Below are 21,982 nucleotides of genomic sequence, written 5' to 3'. Positions count from 1 at the left end.
TTCAAAGACCAAGGAGTTGGTGGTGGATTTCCGCAGGTCAAAGCCCACTCTGCTGCCAGTCTGCATAGAGGGGGCCAATGTGGAGGTGGTCAACACATACAAGTACCTGGGGTTACACCTTGACAATAAACTGAACTGGTCAACCAACACTGATGCACTCTACAGGAAAGGGCAGAGCCGGCTCTACTTTATGAGGAGGCTGCGGTCCTTCAATGTCTGCAGCAAGCTCCTCTGTATGTTTTACCAGTTTGTTGTCGCAAGTGTCATTTTTTATGCTGTGGTATGCTGGGGTGGCAGCATTAAGAAGAAGGATGCTGGGCGACTGGACAGGCTGGTAAAGAAAGCTGGCTCTGTTGCTGGCCTTGAACTAGAGGGTATCACAGCTATTGCAGAGAAAAGGACACTGAACAGACTGCTTACCATCTTGGACAACGACTGTCATCAAACAGCACTTTCACAAAGCAGAGGAGCATGATCAGCTCAAGACTACGCACACTGTCATGCTCAACGGACAGGCTGGGGAAGTCATTTGTCCCCAGGGCCATACATCTCTATAATACGTCACTAAAGGGAAGAGGAGAGCTTGACTTCTCTGCATGAGTCTATCTCCCTCTCCACTACTTCCACTACCACTTATAACAATGTTTGTTTTTCTGACTGTCTACTTGCTATATCAGCCCATATGCACACCCCTCCCTCCATCCCCCAACCTGGACTGTGTCCTAACTTAATACTTGAATACTGACTGTAACTTTAAGACTCAATACTCTAATATTTGGTGTTGATTTGTGTCTCTCCCACTGTTTACATTATTACACCATGGCACACATGGCACACATTCTTTTAGAGCACCTAACAATGCACACTGAATCACAGGTTGAGTCCCTGCCCTGCCACTGCAAGCATCTTATGCTTATACATCTCTTTTTACATTTCTTTTTACATTCATGTGGATATTTTATCATCCATCTCATCTCATCTGCCCTGGGGTCTCCTCCCAGTTGGACGTGCCCAGAAAACCTCTATGGGGAGTCGCCCAGGAGGCATCCTAATCAGATGCCCGAACCACCTCAACTGGCTCCTCTCGACACGAAGGAGCAGCGGCTCTACTCCAAGCTATGTCTGAGCTCCTTACCCTATCCATAAGGCTGAGCCCAGCCACCCTACGGAGGAAACTCATTTCAGCCGCTTGTATCCGTGATCTCATTCTTTCGGTCACTACCCACAGCTCGTGACCATAGGTGAGGGTTGGAATATAGATGGACCAGTAAAATCAAGAGCTTCACCTTGCGGCTCAGCTCCCTCTTCTCCACGACAGCCCGGTACAACACTCCATTCTCCCATCACTCGTGAACAAGACCCCGAGATACTAAACCCTCTAGGCGCCAAAGTCGCATTATTGTGACAGGCAACATTGCTGAATAAAACAACCCATATCTTTAAATCTACTGCCTTGTGCTGTTACTGCTTGCTACCACTAGATGGCCACTAGATTCAGCTTAAATCCTGATGTCATTTGTGGGTGTGTTTCTATGCAAAATATCTAAGAAAAAAATTTTGAAACCCGACACCAGCTGTCAGAGCGGCAGCGGCTAAGTGGCAGAGTGGGAGAGGAGAGAGCCATGGAGCGGTGGCAGGAGTGTGCTGGACAGATAGAGAGACAGATAGCTTTTTTTGTAATAAAAAACAAAATGCCCAAAAGACTTCACAGTGCGGATGAGGTGCTTGCACAGATCTTTGCTGATTGCGATTCAGAAGAGGACGATTTGCCCTCTGATGACGATCGCTCGTCAGAGACGAGTGACTGACGATGCTGCAGCTGCACACACTGTCACACAAGCAACACACACTGATCACGGCGAGAGTTTCTTTACTTTTTACAAATTAGATTAGGAAATTTACTCCTATCAGATTCCTGTTCATTTACTCTGAGGATGAGAGAATGAAAAAAAACTATGAAAAAATGAAATGAAATGAAAAAAAATCTACTGTGTTAATATGTTCGGAATTCCGTTTTACTGAATTTTACCTCGTGATATGCGAATTAGATTAGTACATTTACTCTATTCAAACTCCTGTTCCTTCATTTTGAGGATGAGATGACAATATAAATATTTTTTTTCTCTGTGTAAATAAGTTCAAAAATCAGTTTTACTGAAAGTTACTTTCAGTCACCTGGTGACGTCACAATATGCAAATTAGATGTGACAATTTACTCCCATCACAAACTTTAGGTCATTATGAATATTTTTCTCTTTTACACTATGGATTTATCTCTCACCACTTCCAAGCTACAGCCTTTTGAAATCTTAAAATCCAAACGGAATATTTTCCTAAATGAACTCTGGCGCCTAGAGGGTTAAACTCCTTCGCTTGGGTCAGGAGCTCACTCCCCAACCGGAGGTTTTCCGGCAGAGAACCGTGGCCTCAGATTTAGAGGTGCTGACCCTCACCCCGACCGCGTCACACTCGGCTGCGAACCGCCCCAATGCCTGCTGGAGGTCACGGGCTGAGGAAGCCAACAGAACCACATCATCCGCAAAAAGCAAAGACGCAATTCTGAGATTCCCATACTGGACACTCTCCCCACCATGGCTGCACCTTGAGATCCTGTCCATGAATATCACAAACGGGATCGGAGACAAGAGGCAGCCCCAGCAGAGTCCAACACCCACTGGAAACGTATTTGACTCGAAAGGCCTTCTCCAAGTCCAAGATGGGCAAACTCCCATGGGGTAAAGAGCTGATCCACTGTTCCACGGCCAGGACGGAATCCATATTGTTCCTCCTGAATCAGAGGTTCGACGATCGGATGGACCCTCCTTTCCAGCACCCTGGAATAAACTTTCCCAGGGAGGCTGAGCAGTGTGATACCCCGATAATTGGCACACATTTAAAAATGGGAACCACCTACCCGGTCTGCCACTCCAGAGGTACCGTCCCCGACCACCACGCGACAATGCAAAGACTTGTCAGCCATGACAGCCCGACAATGGCCAGAGCCTTCAGCATCTCGGGGCAGATCTCATCCACCCCTGGCGCCTTGCCACTGGGGAGCTTCTTGACTACCTCAGTGACCTCTGCCAGGGATATGGACAAGTCTTCCCCCGAGTCTTCAGACTCTGCCTGAGTTACAGAGGACCTGTTAGTCGGGTTCAGGAGGTTCTCAAAGTGTTCCTTCCACCGCCCGACGATATCCCCAGTCCGGTTCAGCAGGTCCCCTCCCCGACTGAAAATAGCCTGGGCTGAGGCCCGCTTCCCCTTTCTGAGCCGCCGGATGGTTTGCCAGAACTTCCTTGAGGCCGACCCAAAGTCCTTCTCCATAGCCTCACCAAACTCCTCCCACACCCAGGTTTTTGCTTCAGTGACCACCGAAGCTGCAGCCTTCTGGCCTCCCGGTACCAGTCTGCTGTTTCCTTCTCCGCTGGTGTCCACCAGCAGGTCCTTGGGACTGGCACCGATGACCACAGCTCTTAGCGGCCGCCTCTACAATGGAGGTTCTGAACATCATCCATTCGGATTCCATGTCCCCAGTCTCCCCCGGAATGAGCGAAAAGTTCTTCCGGAGGTGGGAATTGAGGACCTGACGGACCGGGGCCTCCGCCAGATGTTCCCAGTTCACCCTCAATACCCGTTTGGGTTTCCCAGGTCTGTCCGGCAGCCTCCCCCGCCACCTGATCCAACTCACCACCAGGTGGTGATCAGTTGACAGCTCCGCTTCTCTCTTCACCCGAGTGAAGACATACGGCCGCAGGTCCAATGATATGAACACAAAGTCTATCATCGACCTTTGGCCTAAGGTGGCCTGGTGCCAGGTACACTTATGAGCCACCCTATGCTCGAACGTGGTGTTCGTTATGGCCAATCCATGATTAGCACAGAAGTCCAATAACAAAACACCCTTCGGATTCAGATGAGGCAGGCCGTTCTTCCCAATCACCCCCCTCCAAGTTTCCCCATTGTCACCCACATGAGCGTTAAAGTCCCCCAGAAGAACTATGGAGTCCCCAGGCGGAGCGCCTTCCAGGACACCACCCAAGGACTCCAAGAAGGCCAGGTATTCTGAGCTGCTGTTCGGTGCATACGCACAGACAACAGTCAGAGCCTTCCCCCCAGCGACCTGCAGTCGCATGGAGGCGACCCTCTAGTCCCTCGGGGAGAACTCCAACACAGCAGTGCTCAGCCGGGGGCTTGTGAGTATCCCCACACCCGCCCGGCGCCTCTCAGCCTGGGAAACTCCGGAAAAGGAGAGAGTCCAGCACCTCTCAAGGAGTTTGGTTCCAGAACCAGTGCTGTGTGTGGAGGTGAGTCCAACTATATCTAGTTGGTACCACTCTACCTCCCGCACCAGCTCCGGTTCCTTCCCCACCAGAGAGGTGACATTCCACATACCGAGAGCTAGTCTGTGAAGCCCCATCGCTCTCCCCTGTGGGTGGTGAGTCCACAGGGGCGCGGCCCCAAGTTGTCCTTTCGGGCCACCAGACACTCACTGGCAAGCTCCACCCTTTGGTCTGGCTCCTGGGGAGGGCCCCGGTGCCCCCATACCGGGCAAGGTACTCTGTCCCTGTAGTTGCCGATTCATAGGATCTTTTTGAACCGCTCTTAGTCTGGTCCCTCCCCTGAGACCAATTTGCCTTGAGAGACCCTACCAGGAGCTAATGCCCTGGCAACATAGCTCCCAGGATCACAGGGACACACAAACCCCTCCACCACGGTAAGGTGGCGATTCTTCGGAGGAGTATTTTATCGTCCTGTTTATGTTATATGTTTATGTTGTATGTGTATGTTGTGTGTGCTGTTTATATGCTACTGGAGACCTTTAATTTCCCTCCAGATCTGCTGGACAATTACAAGTGATACCAGCAAAAAGCTGGCTAACATAAACCCTGATTCAGACACTGTTCACTGATACCACAAAACCTTTATTTGAAGCACACTGATACCGTTATTGATGTTAGCACTGATGTTGGGTGAAAATGCCTGGCTCACAGACCAGGTCATCCAAAAGTTTTTGGATAGGGTTCAGTAGGGCTAGGAACTAGGAAAACCATTTATTTGTGGAGCTGGCTGTGAACAGAAAGGGCCAAACACAAACTGCTGCCACAACGCAGGAAGCACACTGTGGCCTAAAAATATCATGATATGCATTTGCATGATTCCCCTTTTTTGGAATAAAAGTTGAACCAGGAAATACACTAAAGCATATGGACAGGGGTTTTGCTGTGCTGGTGGCCATGTGGTTTCTTGGAAGAACTGAAAAGAAAAGAGAACAAAAAATAGGGAACAGGAGAAGAATAATTCAGAAAAATTAAAGCAGTCGTGATTGTGAGAGAAGAAAAAAGAAGAGACTGGTAAAAACAGTTTTGGGGAATGCTGCTTTCATTCACATTGGCACCTCCTCCTCCTCCTGCTCATTCCCCCAATACACACACACATACACACACAAAGCCATCCATAATTGATCCTAGCTGGAGGCAGACACTGGTGGGCTGGACTTTATAACACAGCTGGATGTGCATGGAGGAAGACTGAGACAAGATGGTAGAGCAGGTACTTCTGAGAATATACAATGTTTTTCCTTCATTTCTCTCTGTCGCTCTCTGTCTCTCCTCATCACTGCTTTTACACTAGCTCTCTCGCTCTATGCTACATTTATGCTGTGACTGCAGAAGGCAGCATGCTGCATGCTCCTTTTGTGGGTTACGTGGGTACTTAAGAGATAGTGTGTGTGTGTGTGTGTGTGTGTGTGTGTGTGCACATATGCACTATATGTGGGTTTGCAGGGATGCATGCTCTGTTTATGTGGGTGTCGGTGTGCATGCATCTCCTTCTTTCTACCTCATTATTTCATTCTCATATTTGGTAGCAGCTAGCAAGAGTTGATGAATTTACGCATTAAAGAGAGAGAGTGGGGGGTGCGGGGTGGGGGTGGCTACAGCTCTCTTGGTAATGACACCAAGAAAACCCTGTGAGCTGGAAAAAGGTTTGTTGTGTTTGTTCAGCAGGAAGAGGGAAGAGGAAGGGGGTGAGAGAATGTGAGAGAAGGATCATAATCATTTTCCATTTGTGTAAGGGAACGTGCACAATGTATTACATGTATTTCACAAAATAGTGCCATATTATTTTTTTAATTTCAATACTCACATGCATGCTGAGAGTTATATCAATGTAGCCAACTTGACAGCAACACAAGACAAACATCTTGAAGATGTTTTTATATAAGATTATTTCAAATGTTATTTCAAATGCAAAATGTTAAAACCTAGAGGGATCCACAAGTTTACTTTGACCTTTAAGTTAGTGATGTGCTGCATTTGGTTGAGAAAGTCAGAGAGTGAGGAAGCAAGTCGGGGAAGTCCAAACACAATGGAATAAAAACTAAAACATCAACTCGTCTGTGAACATTTGTGTCTTGTCAGTTAGATTTTCATCAGCAATGGTAGTTGTTCACCACCAGTGAAGTGAGTTTGACCACAGGATAAGTTTATTTGTGTTACTCCGACAAGCGTTTATTCACATCAACCAGATTATTTCACTGTACATTAGCCACAAGATAGCTAGCAATGGCACGCCTTGAGGGTATTGGTGTCTGTGTGTTTGAATTCAGGTCAATCACTTAACTCAGCACTCACCAGAGACTCTGGTTCCCTCTCTTCTTTTCCCCCTCTCCTCTTAAGCCCCATTCACACTGCCCTTACAAGGCAGAACTCTTACACCAATATTCCGCCATACTGTCTGTGTGAAAGTTACAGAGGCAGAATGGGAGCGGAACTGGAGGTAGTATCAGAGCCGCAACAGAGGCAAGGCAGCATCTGTGTGAATGGAAATGCAGACAGCGTGGTAAAGGAGTGTGTCGGTCTGATGGTGTGTAGTCTGACAGCTAAACAGATGCTTCACTCATCAAATAAGAGAAATGTCCCACACTTCAACCCACAAAGGAGTGTTACAGGACCAAACAACAGTAATGCGGTAACAGATAGTCTTCAGCATCTTATATGAAGAAAAAAAATCTGCATTTATACGTGGAAAAGCCTTATCCTGTCCGTCCTACCAACTCTTTGTCACAGTTCTGCCAAAAAAACAGCGTCCGTTAACAACTTTAACTGTCTCCTTCCACTATTGTGTTGCTGTAGTTACTGTCTCTGGCAACTTGTATTGAAAAAAATCCCCACGACAGTCAGCCCTCCAGACTAAACTTCAGTGAACAGACAGTGTATCGGCAAATCTTGACTAGCTGGTATTCATGGCTTACACATGTCCAGGCACTGTTCTTAATAATTCACTCCATGTCCAGGTAATGTTGAAAAAATAAAGAAAACCTTTATTCCACAAGTGTCACTCAATTATCCATAAACTTGGCCTTCTCGTAATAAAAACAATACAGGACAGGACACAGTAAGAAAACCGTGTGTCTCCACTGCTAGTCTGGGTCCACTACACTCAGGTCAATGACCGCTCTTGAACCAGAGTACGAGGCTGCTGCCTCTTAAAGCTACAGTACCGAGAGTATTAAACTTAAATGAAATAGCCTGTTATAGACAAAAGGATTAACAAATATCAACATCAATTAAACTTACTCATCAATGACTATTAGATCAATATTTAAACTTCAAATCCAAAGTTATAGTACAAAATGTATATTTAAATAACATAAGGAAAAATTAGAAAATCAGCAAGCTCATTCTTTCCTCATACAGACAGGGTACGCTGTTTACAGATCGCGATTATGTAATTAAGGAATTTAGAGTGTAAAACATAACTCATAACTTCCAGGATGTATGATGGGTCAGGATCTCAATCAGAACACATTATAACAACATCCATATGATAAACAGTTGGCAGATACATGTTTAGATTAACAGGAAACATGATAAAAAAACACTCAGATATGGATGCAGGTTGATAAACAGGACTGAAGATAAATCCATAAATCCTAAAAGTAATAAGTAATCTCTGAGCTCCCCTCCTGTCGCTAACAGCTCCGGATCAGAGCAGAATCCAATGTGACCCTGGGTGTTTATTGTTCCAGATCTGCATCTGCACCCAAGTCTCTCCTTCAGAGCTCAACAAGACTCAATGAACGGCTTTTGAGACCCCTAGTGTCATACATTACATATTGTGCATTTATCTAAAGCATTTTCAATAACTAATGTTTACACAAATTTGATTTCACAGTAGCTATGTGTGTAAAGAAGTGATTGCATAAGTATTCACCCTCTTCAAGTCTTTAGTAGGTGCACCTTTTGCCTCAATCACAGCACTGAGTCTATGTGGATAGGTCTCAATCAGGCTTGCACATCTGGACACTGCAATTTGACTCAATTTTTCTTTGCAAAACTGCTTAAGCTCTGTCAAATTGCACAGGAATCGGACATGAACAGCCCATTTCAAGTCCAGCCACAAATTCTCTATCGGATTGAGGTCTGGGCTTTGACTTGGCCACTCCAGAACATTCACCTTGTTGTCTTTAAACCTCTGATTTCATTCTTGAATTTTTCCTCATGGAAGCTGAAGTTTTGTCTAAGCTCGCAAGGTAAATGTGTTAAAATCATGACAATCATGTTGTGGAGCTGATTCATCTTAGAACATGGACAGTAACCTAGACCCAGGAATATGTTTAATTTTTTCAGACAGAGCAATGAAAGAAAAGGCTGAATGAGAGATAGCATTGTGTTACAGCAGCTGGCCTGGATGTGATGTCATGACTTTGGCTCTATGTATGAGGCTTTGGAAGTTGGACAAATCAAATGTAAACATCTTTTGCAGTTTTCACTGTAGTTGTGTGCATACAGTTTTCCTGTGCAATGATGAATTATAAACAACATTTTGGCTCAGATAGACAAACAGTTGATTTGTGTCTTGCCCAGTTGGACCTGTTTCAGCCCAGCTTCGCTGCAAAGCGTGCATAGACCTACCACTTCACGAGAGGACAGTGTGTGAGTGTAACAATTGCCTCCCCTCACTGCAAAAAATACCAGAAGGTTCAGTAGCAGCAGCAGGTGCTAATAACAACAGCTAGGAAGGAATATAGTGGAAAGAACCTGAAAGTCCGGAGGTTAGGGATGATCGGTTGGTTCATTCATTAGGGTCCGGGCAGCTAAGCTGCCAGGACACTATTGTATTCCTAGTTAGGGTCCAGGCAGCTAAGCTGCCAGAACACTATTGTATTCCTAGGAATTCTTTCTTTCTTTCTTCTTTCTTCCGAGGAAGTCATACTTCGGAAAACTCACCAAACTTTACAGAAATGTCCGGCCCCATGCCAGATTTACTTAATTCCAAGGACATGTCAATATTCCTCCTCGTTTTAAATTTAAAAACTCTTAAAATACCTACAAAATCAACAGTACATGCTACAGTTTTGAAACTTTCACCAAACTGTAGCCCCAATACTGCTGAAACTTTAGTCCACTTAAACTCATTACAAATTATGAAGTCCAACTGTAAAACTTATAAAACCTATCTCCTCCTCCAATTTTTGCTCAATTGTCACCAAACTTGCTAGAGCATCTTCAGACGGTCCTCCACAAAATGTGTTTCTCGGATTTTTGATTTATCAAAAATTAAGCCTACAGTGCATCAACATGTTTGACTGTAAACAGTGCTGTAAACATATACTATCAAATTCTTGCTAAATACATTTTCAATCTTCCTGAAAAAAATTGAGAATATTTTCGTGTCATGGTTGATGGAGTTTGGCAAATTTCAGAATTTTATCTCAAAAACTGAATTTTTGAGAACATTTTGAATTCTGCTCTCATGGGAACAACTGGAGTCAATGTAAGAGTGGCATTTTTAAACATCAGATTTTCTCTTATGAAGCAAAACAATTTAAGTTAAAAATAAATCACCAACATTTCCATGCTGTCAAGATGCAATTTATGTATTATCAGATTTTTGTTCAGGTAACAGAATTTCTGACATTTTGACCATTTTTGAAATCTGCCTTGACAACAGCTGCCCGGACAGTGACTCCCTGAGTCGACAAATGAAGCTACACAGCAGGTCTCACTTCCAGCCAATTAGCTCAGTGAGTTAGGAGCTGTTGCGTGGTGTCAGGGGTTGTGGGTTCAAGACCAAGATCAAAATGTCAGATGTCCTCAACATGAAACACAAAACATGTTGTCGCAAGACAATTTTCCTGATGGTGGCATCACAGCAAGCCGCTAAATTAAATCAAAACAAATAGCTTGGAATGGATGAAAGCTAACCAAATTTTGCACAAAGGCCAATAGTCCTGATGGTGGTGCTACAGCAAGCGTCTAAAGTTCAAAACTTTGAAAATTCGTAACAAATCAACCATACTTGCTACAGCTTCAGAAGTTTCATCAAACTGTAGCCTCAATATTGAAGAAACTTTTGTACATTTAAACCTATTAAAAATTATGAAGTTCATCACTCAGTTTTTTTTCAAAAACTGTAAAACTTCTTAAACCTATTTCCTCTCTCCTCCTTTGATTTATCAAAAATTGAGCCTCAAAAACTGAATTTTTCACAGCATTTTACAGTTTTCTTTCATGTGAACAATTGGAGTCAATGCAATAATGACATAGCTAAACATCAGTTATTCACTTATGGAGCAAATCAATCATCATTAAAATTACCAACATCTCCATGCTGCAATATGTGTATTTTCAGATTTTTGTCTTGATTACTGAATTTTTTACAGTGGTTTCAAATTTGCCTGCACAACAGTGAATGGCTTACTCAATTTGAGAAGCCACTGTTGTATTGCCACTTGCCAATTAGCTCAGAGTGATAGATGACAGTCTTTGGTTCCAGAAGTTGTGGGTTCAAGCCTCAAGTGGTTCAAAATGAACATTGTTGTCAGTTGTCTTGTCTTCCTGTTTGTTGCTCAGAATTGCCTAAATTTGCCAAAAATAGCCCGGACCCGACCCATCGCTGCGCAGCAGCTATAATTGAATCTAGTTTTCCTAAACCTAACCAGTAGTTTTGGTGACTTTATTTTGAAAGTGCATGTTTGTTACTGCTAACTTGAACTGGGAATGAGACCATGTTTTTTTCAAAAGTTGCAAGGTTAAACACTACATGGAAAATGTTGGACCGACAGGTCTATTACAAGGTTTGCCATGATCCCATGTTACCTACCTCCACCAAAGAGCTTACGTTTTCACCTGTGTCCATTTGTTTGTTGATTTGTTGGTCAGTTTGTTAGCAGAATTACACAACAACTAATAAACCGTGACTGCAATGTTATTGCAACTGATGTAAATGATGGCCAGAGCTATGACAATAAAACCAAAGTGTACTAAACCATAGCTTTCCTTTGAAGGTACTGATTGACCTTCAACCCCTTTATGTTATCTGGCAAATAGTTCCACTGAGTTTTGGACATGTGGCAACAATACAATATGTTATGTAAGTCAAGTCAATATAAGATGTTATGGTGCTCTCACAAGTCTTTAAAGGAGCAGGAGCCATGGCATTGGATATTTTAAACACAAGACACAAATCTGTGTCGACAACTGTCTTTTGACAAAAAGTGAGACAGTTCTCGAGTAGATGAAACACATAGAGAAGCACAGGAGAAAAAAATCACCCTTGCTCTCTCTCTCTCTCTCTGTGCACTTATTCAGAATTGTAACTGTATTATTTCAGTTGCCTGAGAGTGTGTGCATGGGGATGTGTGTGGAGTGCTCTGCCACGTAAAGCATATTTCAGTCTTCTAAATGTGGTTCTCATTACACAGCAGAGTATTTAGCCAAGACTCGCTGTCTGCATCCCTGTCCCCCTCACTCACCCTCTCTTTCTTTTTCTTACATGTGGCTGCCCCCCCCCCCTCGCAACGGCTGAGATATAAATGCCCCACAGGAGTAATCTTTCTCACAGACACACTCACACATGCTTGCACACAACACAGTTTTGGGGGGTACATTCACATTTCCCCCCCTCAATGTTTGCACTATTTTTGTGACTTTGTTACAGCTACAGCTAGCTGAAACCACATTCCAAGAACTCATAATATTCACCAACACTCTTGTCTTTTTGTTTCTTAGGACCTAAACAGTTCCTTGCTGAGTTATTTTATAGTTAGTTTCTGTGTTTGGTCATCAGAAATCTTGGGTGTTGGTTGTTAAGGTCTATGTAGATCCTCTCTATGTGGGACTACTGGAAATCAGGACATGTGTTTCTTTTGTCCTCCTGTATGTCAGTGCATTTAGGGAAATTCCTTCCTTTAATCCTTTAATTAAAAAGAGTTTGTATCTATGTATTTATGTGTGCCATGATACACCAAGTCACACTGACCTGTGATCTCTATCTGTTTAAAGACATCTAATCACAGATATCTGCATTAGGTATGTAAGCTGGTGGACTTCTCATTTCCCAAGGAGAAGGGCAGTTTTACTACTATATAGCCTCAACTTATTTTTACTTTTCTGAGATAGAAGAGGGAGAGCTAGATGACCTTTTAGAATGTGGTCAAACTGTACGTCATTTACACCTTGCCATACGAATATGCTGGTGTTTTTCTACGCATGTGGTTTATTGTGTCATTCAGTCAGTGAGTCTGTGATATAAAGTTCCCCTTATAATGGAGTGGATAACTCTGCTCTTGCAATGATGGCTAAATTGCCATCCTTATTACACTGGGCAGCTTTTTCAAGAATGTTTCCCTATGGATTATTGTTTGTATTTGTTAGTACCTATGCATGTGCATGTGGTGATGCAATAGGGTAGAGTTCATTCAACTTACAGTCTCTTTACAGTTGGAAGTAGGGGTCTTTGAAAAAAAGTCGGTCTATGGCAACTACGCTCTACAATATATCTGCAGTATAATTGTGGAAGACATTTCTAAAACTGAAAACAATGTTTTAGTGTATCCATCTGTTATTGTATCCATCTGTTATTGCCCATGTTGTGATACATGACTTAAATTCCACTAGCTGTGACCAACGACTTCAAAATACACAATCTCACTGTTTTAGTTGCAGTGAAAAACAATAAACTTATTTCTATTCTTTTAAGTCTTGCCAACTGCAGGAATTATACATAAAATTGTCTGAGGTAATGTCATGGATGTGCATAATAAGTTCCATAACATGATTAAATTATAATGTTTCTGTTGCTTATACACTGATATGGGGCAACAATAACAAAAGGATTCTTTCTCTGGGCACTGTTAATATCCACAGAACACTTGACCAAAATCCAGGTATTAGTCTTCAAGATACAGTAAGTTGTCATCAAGCAAATTGTGGTCAGTTTTTAGAAATTTTTGACCAGTAATTTACCTACCAAATTCCATTGCAATTTTGCCAGTATGGCATATATTTTGATAAAGTGTTGGATAGACCAACCAGCATCACCTTCAATAGGACTTATGGGGCAAAAAACATCAAAGGTGCAATGTGTCTGGTCACTTATCAAATTCATTCTCAAAATAAAATGGGGGCAGAACACCTGCTGCTTACTTGAGCTGCTGGTAGCAGTTTAACTCACTTAGCCGTGCAGCTAGAAGTCCGGAATGGGAGCTTGGATGAATGAAGGGATGTCAACCAGCTAGTGGTACTAGATGACAAGTCAAGGGATGACCAATGTCACTAGGATTCATCTTCTGGGGATCACAAATGCATGTACAAAATGTAATGGTAATCCATCCAAAAGTATAATTTTGGAAAGAAATTAATAAATTAGGTCCTAAGAAACTAGAATAGAAAATACCAATGGAGATTTTATTAGATAATGGTGACACTGAAAATAAAAAAGAGCTTGTGCTTGAGAAATGGAAAACAGATTTTGCAAATACATTTTCAGGACATCTTATTCCACCTGGTTTTGATGATTTGTTTTTAAGTAATGTTTGTAATTAAAAATGTATGATGGAGATGGCTATGGATATGCCAGGCTATAGTGTAAATACATTTTTGAATCAGGATATTGTCGAATAACGACTTTTCTTGAGTCTTGGATGATCAGAAGGTTCCGAAAAAATCACCAGGAGTCCTCAAAGTAGAGTGCAGTTAAGCTTTTATTGCCGGCAGTAAGAGCTGAGATCATACATAGACAATGTCCATGAACAAGTGATCTGATCTAACGCCCCTGTTGTCTTGTCTTAAACACAAGACACATGGCCTTTTGGCCTCAACCAATCCCAACTCTTGCACGTTTCTGCTGACGCTGGGTTTTTTCCACAGAAAGTCCCAAACTTTTCCGATGCACCTGGCCGTACTGCGGACGTGCCTGATATCATTAGCTCATCTTGGTTTTCAAAAAAAACCCTAGGCTCTTTCGAAAATACACCATTAGCTTTTCCTCCTTCTCAGTTCTGCACTTATTACAGTGTGTTACATAATGTCATTCTTACATGTGTGGTTACATTTTATTCCAAGTTAACACAATACAGTAGTTTAATCATCAATTCAATCAATAGGTGCATGTTTAATCAACTAGTGCTGAGTAGTATATATCTTAACCATTCATTTACGATTCCTTCCCATTTTGATTAGTTTCTTTAACATCTCAGTTTTATATTACCAGTTGTCACTATCCACTAACTACTTATATATGGTTATATATGGTTATATTACACTACAATATTACTATAGAAGAAGTTAAAAAAGCTTTGGACAAAGTAAAACTGAAGAAAACACCTGGCATAGAAGGTATCCCAAATGAAGCCCTGAAATCTCCATATCTCCTTGAAGTCCTCTTTTGTCTGTCTCAGACATGTTTTGAGTATGGTATAATTCCATCACCATGGTATAAATCTATCATAAAACCTATCCCAAAGTCAGTAAAGAATGATCCCAGGATACCTCTTAATTACAGAGGCATCAGTCTCCTTAATACAGTTTATAAGGTATATTCTAATATACTGAATTATAGGCTTACCCAATATTTGGAAATGAAACAGTGTCTTGTTGATGAGCAGAATGGGTTTAGAAAGTACCGTGCCTGTGTTGACCATATTCATTCAGTGTCAACTATTATTAGAGCCAGAATTGCCACAGGTAAACCCACTTTTTCATGCTTTGTTGATTTCCAAAAGGCATTTGATTGGATTAATAGAGATTTACTTGCCTTTAAACTGATAATGTTGGGGTGGATGGTAGATTCTACAAAACTATTCAGAGTCTGTATGGTAACCCAGTTGCTTGTGTTGAGATCAATGATATGTATACGGATTGGTTTGAAACCCCTTTTGGCATGAAACAAGGTGATATTCTTTCCCCAACACTATTTGCATTGTTTGTGAATGATTTAGCTCTACAGATTAGGAAAAATAATTTGGGTATATGTTTGTATGATACTTATTTAGGTATTTTATTATACGCAGATGATATGATTTTACTGGCAGAATCTGAGTCTGATCTACAAAATATGCTAAATTTGCTTAGTTCTTGGTGTCATAAATGGAGACTGGTGATAAATCAGAGCAAAACACAGATAATACATTTTAGAAACAAAGGCATGAAAAGAAGTAAACAAAAATTCTATTTTGATTCAGTCGCCTTAGAATATGTTAGCTCATATAAATATTTAGGTTTCTTTCTTGATGAATTTATGACGCTTGAAACTGGTTTTGGGTGCCTTGCTGATTCAGCTGGGAGAGCTTTGGGATCAGTTATTAATAAAATGAAAGTTTGTAATGATTTGGGTTACTTTACATATACTCAATTGTATGATGCATGCGTCTCTCCCATACTTAATTATGCTGCAGGAGTGTGGGGATTTAAAGAGTCCAAAGCTATAGATACTATACAGAATAGAGCTATAAGATGTTTTTTGGGTGTTCATAGATTTGCGCCAATTCCAGCAATGGAGGGAGATATGGGCTGGATTCCAGGATGTGTACAATGAAAATGTGAAATGATTCGACTGTGGAATCGACTAAACAAAATGGCAGAGGATAGAATAAATAAAAAAGTATTTATATGGAGTAAATTACATAGTTCTCCCTGGTCAAAAGAATAGTCAGCTGCAAATGTGGTTTGACCTGGAAAAAATTCTAACAAAAGGTATCTCAGTGGTTTACAGTAGTATCAGATGTACTTAAAAACATACTAAAAGTTTACCAAAGTTTGACTCCAAGAAAGGCCCAATTTTCAAAATGGCGGCCGTAAGCTCCTTAAAATCACCATTACACCTTTGTATTCCTCCTAGACCTCCAAGACTTTTGGAAGTTTGTTACAGCCACTGTTTCAGACGTTATAGAGACCGAAATTCCAAGAGATCAGAAAATTTGGCTTTTGGGAGATGTCAACATGCTTAAGATAACTAAACATAAGAAATATTTCATCACCCTTTCATCATACTGCACGCCAGAGAAAATTCTGTACACATAATAGAATATTTGGCTCATTTTTAGCACTTCTCCCATCAATTAACCCTCTCAGTTAAGTATGCATATCTACTTCTTGTATCCGTCTCTTTTTTTGGCCTTTTCTTTATCTCTAATAAGGACCGAGTGTTGTGAAATGTGCCAATCTATGGCTGGGGTGGGGGGGTGGGGCGTTTAAATTGCAAGAGTGAAGTTACTGTGTTATGTGTTTTTGTGTTTTTGTATTTTTTTCTCGTTCGTCTTTGTCATTTTATCTTTTACACTATAAAAAATGACCAATGTACCTTGTGCATTGTCAATAAATAACTCTTAAAAAAAAAAAAACAGGGCTGCCACGTGAAGGCTCAGTACTGCTAACCCCTTTTTTATTTTTTTATATATATTTTATATTTTTCATAATGCGTTTTGATTTTTTTTTGCGTTTTGTTTTTTATATTTTTTCAATTGTTTCCTCTGAATTTTGGTTTAATTTTTTAATACTTTTTTTCACTGTGACCTTCATTAGATTTAACATTAGTCGTCACACTCTTCATCCCATAGAGGTTGATTATAGTGATTATCACAATAATAGGCTAAATCATTTACATCTCTGGTTCACCCCAAACAAACCTTACAGTAATCTAACAAAATCATGCATTCCATAAATGTCTAATCATGCCAGTGCAATTTAGACAAGTCCAATGGATTCATAGACCCAGAAAACATGGGGTTAGACACCAAGATTACTTGGCTAGGTCAAATAATGAAGGAGTTAGGATATTTTAAAGGCTTCCTGCCCATCTTGGATGCCATCTTGAAAATTACACCTTTCTAGTGGTCAAACTTTGGTAAACTTTTAGTATGTTATTAAGGACACCTAATACTACAAAAAACAGCTGAGAAACCTTTTATTAGAATTTTTTCGGGGTTAGGTGTTTTTTTTTCATATATGCAGCCGCCTAGAAATTTACTCCATTTTTGAGGAGGTGGATATGGTGTATATCTACAGGAATAACTTGTTTTGTAGTGTTAACTCCATTTAAAATAAGCTTCTATTGAAATTTGAAGAGAAATGGTTTGACAATGTTCTATTAAAACCAAAATTAAGGACATACATGCAGATTAAATCTAACTTTGGACCTGAATTATATGTTACATCACGTTTACAGAGAAGTCAAAGATCTTTAGTTGCACAGTTGAGATCTGGTATTCTTCCTCTGGCCATTGAGGTTGGTTGATTTAAAAATATTCCGAGGAGAATAGAATATGTGAAATGTGTGAGCTAGATGAAGTAGAAAGTGAGTCTCATTTCCTTTTATATTGTACAAAGTATGACGATTTGAGAGAGGTATTATTTCATGAAATCTGTGGACAAAAGCCTGAAATATTTTGGTGCTCTGATGAACAGAAGCTGGAGTGGTTCTTTAATTTCAGTGTGTTTAAAACTGCTAGCTTTATTTCTCAAGCCTGGAAAAGAAGACAGATAAATTTGTTTAATACATTTCTGATGATTTCTCTTGATTGCCTCTATTGTTCCTCTGTAAAAGCTTGAGAGAACTGGAATTTAACCTTCTTTAGATTGCAGGAAGTGAGCAAAATCTCCAATAATTGAATACTGAAATGGCCTTCTAAATTAAAAAGTAAATCTGTTTTGTCCATACAGGGTACCCAGGACACACCGGCACCTCCGGATCCATCCATTGCCCAGGCTTACCCATCAGCCCAGTTTGCCCCCCCTCCCCAGAACGGCATTCCAACCGAGTTCACAGCTTCACATAGCCATCCACATCCACACTCCCACCCGCATCCACACCAGCACCCAGCAGCACCACAGGACTACACCGGAATCCAGGCCTCAGTCAGTGAGCATCAGCTCAACATGTACCAGTCCCCACAGAGCCACAGCGAGCAGAGCGGGTCAGACTCCTGCAGTCAGACGGTCACCGGCACAGCAACAGTAAGGCATCATGGGAGAAACTGGTGGTTAAGTTGGATAGCTGTCTAGATGTAAATGTTTAATGTTTTGTTCCAATTTTTTTGAAGTTATTATTCATTTTAAACAATTAAATTCTGCTCTCCGTGTTGTATCTTGCTTATTTAACATGTGCGACTGAGAGAGATCAAACTGAAACATTGTGTTTTTTGGAGAACTTTTTGGGGGGTAATGGAATGGACTTTTACAAAATGTTCTAATACCTTTTGTTCCAAAAGGTTGCTTCAAAAAGAGCTGAGTTACAAAAGCGAAGTCCAAACTAAGAGGAGCCAATGCTCTCCAGCAACACTTTACTCTCGCACAAGGCCATGAGGAAAAGTGGATATGGGATAGGGTTGATGCTGGAAAGGATGTGGCTAGAGGGACTTGGGAGTGACACCCTGCTGTGCCCTCTGCTGTGATTGTTACCTCATCAGCAGCTTACAGTGAAACAAAAAATCACAGCAGCATAAAAGATTTTCTGACATATTTCTTTGTGGATGCGAGAATTTCAACTATATCTGACGGCACTTGCATGAACCATATATTCTTTGGTTGTGTTTGTGTTTTTGTTGCGGTTGGTCTGTAAAACAAACAGCCATTAGCGGTGGGGATACCTCCGCTCTACTTTCCCCGGTAAATACACTGATCCCTTCACTCGCAGCTGTGTGTCTGTGCTAGTGGTCATTACTGTTTTTCATTACATTGGGTAGATGCTGCCTGCTGCGGGTTAAAATAGCCCATATTTACATTTGATGTAGGCGGCAACCTCTAGTGGTAGTAATGAATATGGCAGCAAAGGATGGAGTCAGGAGAAGTAGAATAAAGAGACCAGCAAAGCCTGCATGGAAGAGGTCTGTGTCAGGTCAAACAAGCACATGACTTTCACCCAGGAAACCGCTGTTCATATCTTGCGTGAAAGCGAAAGTAAATGGTGAGTCCTTCTAACTTATTTTATCCAAGTTATGTCACATACGTAACACAACTGAAGTTACAAACGTAATGTAGGTATGTTTTTAACTGAAGTTACATTATATTTTAAGCCAAACAAGGATGTTTTCCTAAATCTAATAATTTTTAGGTGCAAACTGCCAACTAACCAAACTGCGACCAGACGAGGAAGGTCTGGTATGCCTGTTGCTGCAACAGTCATGCTAACATATGTTGATTTGGGAGTCACTGGCAATTGACCTCTTCAGTTGTTAGTTAGGTTTGTGTGTTTGTGTGTGGCGGGGTACAGACTGAAGACACATGGAATTAAATAATAAAAACTGAATAAATTAATCTTTAACATTCAAGGTGTTCTATTACAGGTGCACTTAAATTCATCAAGCGCTTAAAAAATGATGATGTATATAGTTGTAGTGTTTTATATCTTCATCTATGTGAACTATAATAAAAGAAAACAGAAGTTCTGTGTAAATCTCTGCTATATGCAGTTACCCTACTTAAAGCTCTGGTCTACGATCTGAGAAAGATTTGAAAAAAGCATCCTCCCCCACACACACCCCTCCCTCTGTGCTCCTTAATCCCTCCCCTCCAAGCTCGTATTGCCCTCCCCTCGGAGCCTCCCGCAACACCCCCCCACAACAAGCAACAAGAGCAACAAGCCGGCTGGCAGAAACCAAATACGGAGCCAGCTTTGAATGCGGAGTAACGATGTCGGATTCACAGGTAAAGTTATTACAATGCACGTTGAAACTCACATAAATCTTGTAAGTCATTACAATGTCCACAGCTAAGCTCCACAGCCAAGCTAGCGTAAAGTCATTAGCATGTTACAGCTACGTTAGCCACTCATAAAAGTTATTGAGGGACAGAGGCTAACAGATGCTGCCGTCAGCTTTAATCACAACGATCGCTTCCACATTGTGGCTGAAAAATAAACCTACATGAGCCTCGGACCAGCTGTGTCCCAGCTGTTGTCTGAGTAGCACCAGACCGTGACACAAACGTGCCCCGTAAACTGTAATCTCTTGTTTATGACAGAGAAGACACACAAATACACACATCGTAACGCCTATATGATAATCCATATAATCCATAAAGTTATCTGTGTCACAACATCCACAATAAAGACGAAACCTGACCTGCTCAACAGAAACTCCGCTGTATCAGCATCGGGTCCATATCTTCATGGACGTTTCGCCACCGTTCAAATAATGACCCAATGTTTATTCGTTTTGAGCCGTCTTTGTTTCACATCTCCGCTTTGTGTCTTTTCAGTGACAGACTTTCTTTCTTTGACTCTTTGTCGGTGGGGCAAGCAGAGGCAGCTGAACTGCTCAGGGCAAAACAAACCTGCCCGCTTGTAGTTTCAAATGCGCAAGTGGGTTGGGACCAGACGTGAGCAGGAGCAGGAGAGTGAGCGAGGGGATTGGATCGGAAAATTGATCCAATTGGAGCCATCCGGACGGGATGGCTCCTATTAGTCAATTTCTTTTCAGTTTTGCAGGCGCTAGACAGAATGGATTTATTTGGTTCCTTTTACGCTTCACATTGTGTAGATCGTACTATTGGACCATAACCACCATCTAAATAATGTTAATAATAATGAAAAAAAATTTCAAATTGTAGACCATAGCTTTAAATTGTGTTTAGTTTTCGAAAATGATAATGTATTTTCATCTTTACAACAAATATGTCCTTCACTGACTTATTTTGGATTCATATTTTAATTAAGTTCATATTAAAATATTAAAATATTAACTTTGAATTAAAAATAGAGTTTAATGATTTCTTTTAACTGAAAACCATGGTGGTGGAAACTTTATCAGCCCTGAGAAGTTTCTGGAGGTATTCCTTTCAGACATCCATTAACAAGTTAGGGCAGCCTGAGTGTAGCCTAGATAGTGGGGTCGTTTAAGGCTCAGTCATTTCAAATTGGTGTTAAAGTTTGGTTTTCACTTCCAAGTTGAAGTTTAGGGTCTATAGAACAATTTGAGTCCGAGTGTCAAACACACAGATAAAAAATGGCCTCTAGGGGGCGCCGTAAAATATGTAAACTGCTACAACTTTTGATTAGATTATCCAATTTTAACATATGAGGTATGTATGGATTCAGAATTAAAAGGAGAAACAGGTATGCTAAGCATTTGGTGACCAGATTAAAAATAAATACACTTTTAGCCAAATATATTAAATGGACACAAGCAAAATTGTGCTTTTTTTGAAGATAAAGTCTGGAAATGTCCTCAAAGTTGCTATGAAACATGATTTTTAAACTTATTGTAAATAAAGGCTGTGTAATGACTCAACTGGATTTAAGATTGGTGTTTAGAATATCCCTATAGCACAAAAATAGCTAGGATACCCATACACAAATATGGCTGCATATAGCCTATGTGATATGAAGCACCCAACTTGCAGGCCTTTTGTTATTGTTGCACTTCTTAATCATTTTGCTGCTGTCATCCATATACATAAAACTGTGATTTTTGAAAAATAAGGTTATGGTAGAGTTATGCCATCTACTGCCACAAGAGGGCAGACTAGCAGACACATTTCCCTTCATTTGACAATCAAGCATCTGTGCTAATTTCTCTCTGGCAATATTGGTATTTTGAAGGTAAGAAAACCACAATGAACACGTTTGGATGCTAAGTTATGTTTTTAATGAACTTGTACAGACAAATAATGTGTGATAAATTGTGAAATATCAACAGCAGCTAGTAGCTAATAAATCCAAACAGTAGCTAGCATTAACATTAGTCATTTTGCTAGCACCAGTT

General features: G+C 41.1%; 1 protein-coding gene across 6 annotated transcripts in view; it reads left to right on the top strand.

The window, feature by feature from the left end:
• The window catches only part of rbfox1 (RNA binding fox-1 homolog 1), a 433,204-nt gene that overhangs the window by 137,939 nt on the left and 273,283 nt on the right, over positions 1 to 21,982 (top strand). For 5 of the 6 annotated variants that reach the window (XR_014623865.1, XM_084370875.1, XM_084370874.1 and 2 more), the window contains exon 2: positions 17,943 to 18,236. Coding sequence is in view for 5 of the 6 variants with exons in the window: in XM_084370875.1 (XP_084227001.1) it covers positions 17,943 to 18,236 (294 nt within the window). In the remaining variant the exon portion in view is untranslated. Of the gene's footprint in view, positions 1 to 5,463; positions 5,551 to 17,942; positions 18,237 to 21,982 lie in introns of those variants that run through there. The other variant, XM_084370876.1, reaches the window with a different exon arrangement.

Source organism: Pagrus pagrus, assembly GCF_965226575.1.
Source record: "Pagrus pagrus genome assembly, chromosome: 13".
In the NCBI taxonomy this organism is placed as follows: Eukaryota; Metazoa; Chordata; class Actinopteri; order Spariformes; family Sparidae; genus Pagrus; species Pagrus pagrus.
The sequence above is the reverse complement of the archived record's forward strand: the minus strand, read 5'-3'. Positions and strand labels throughout refer to the sequence as shown.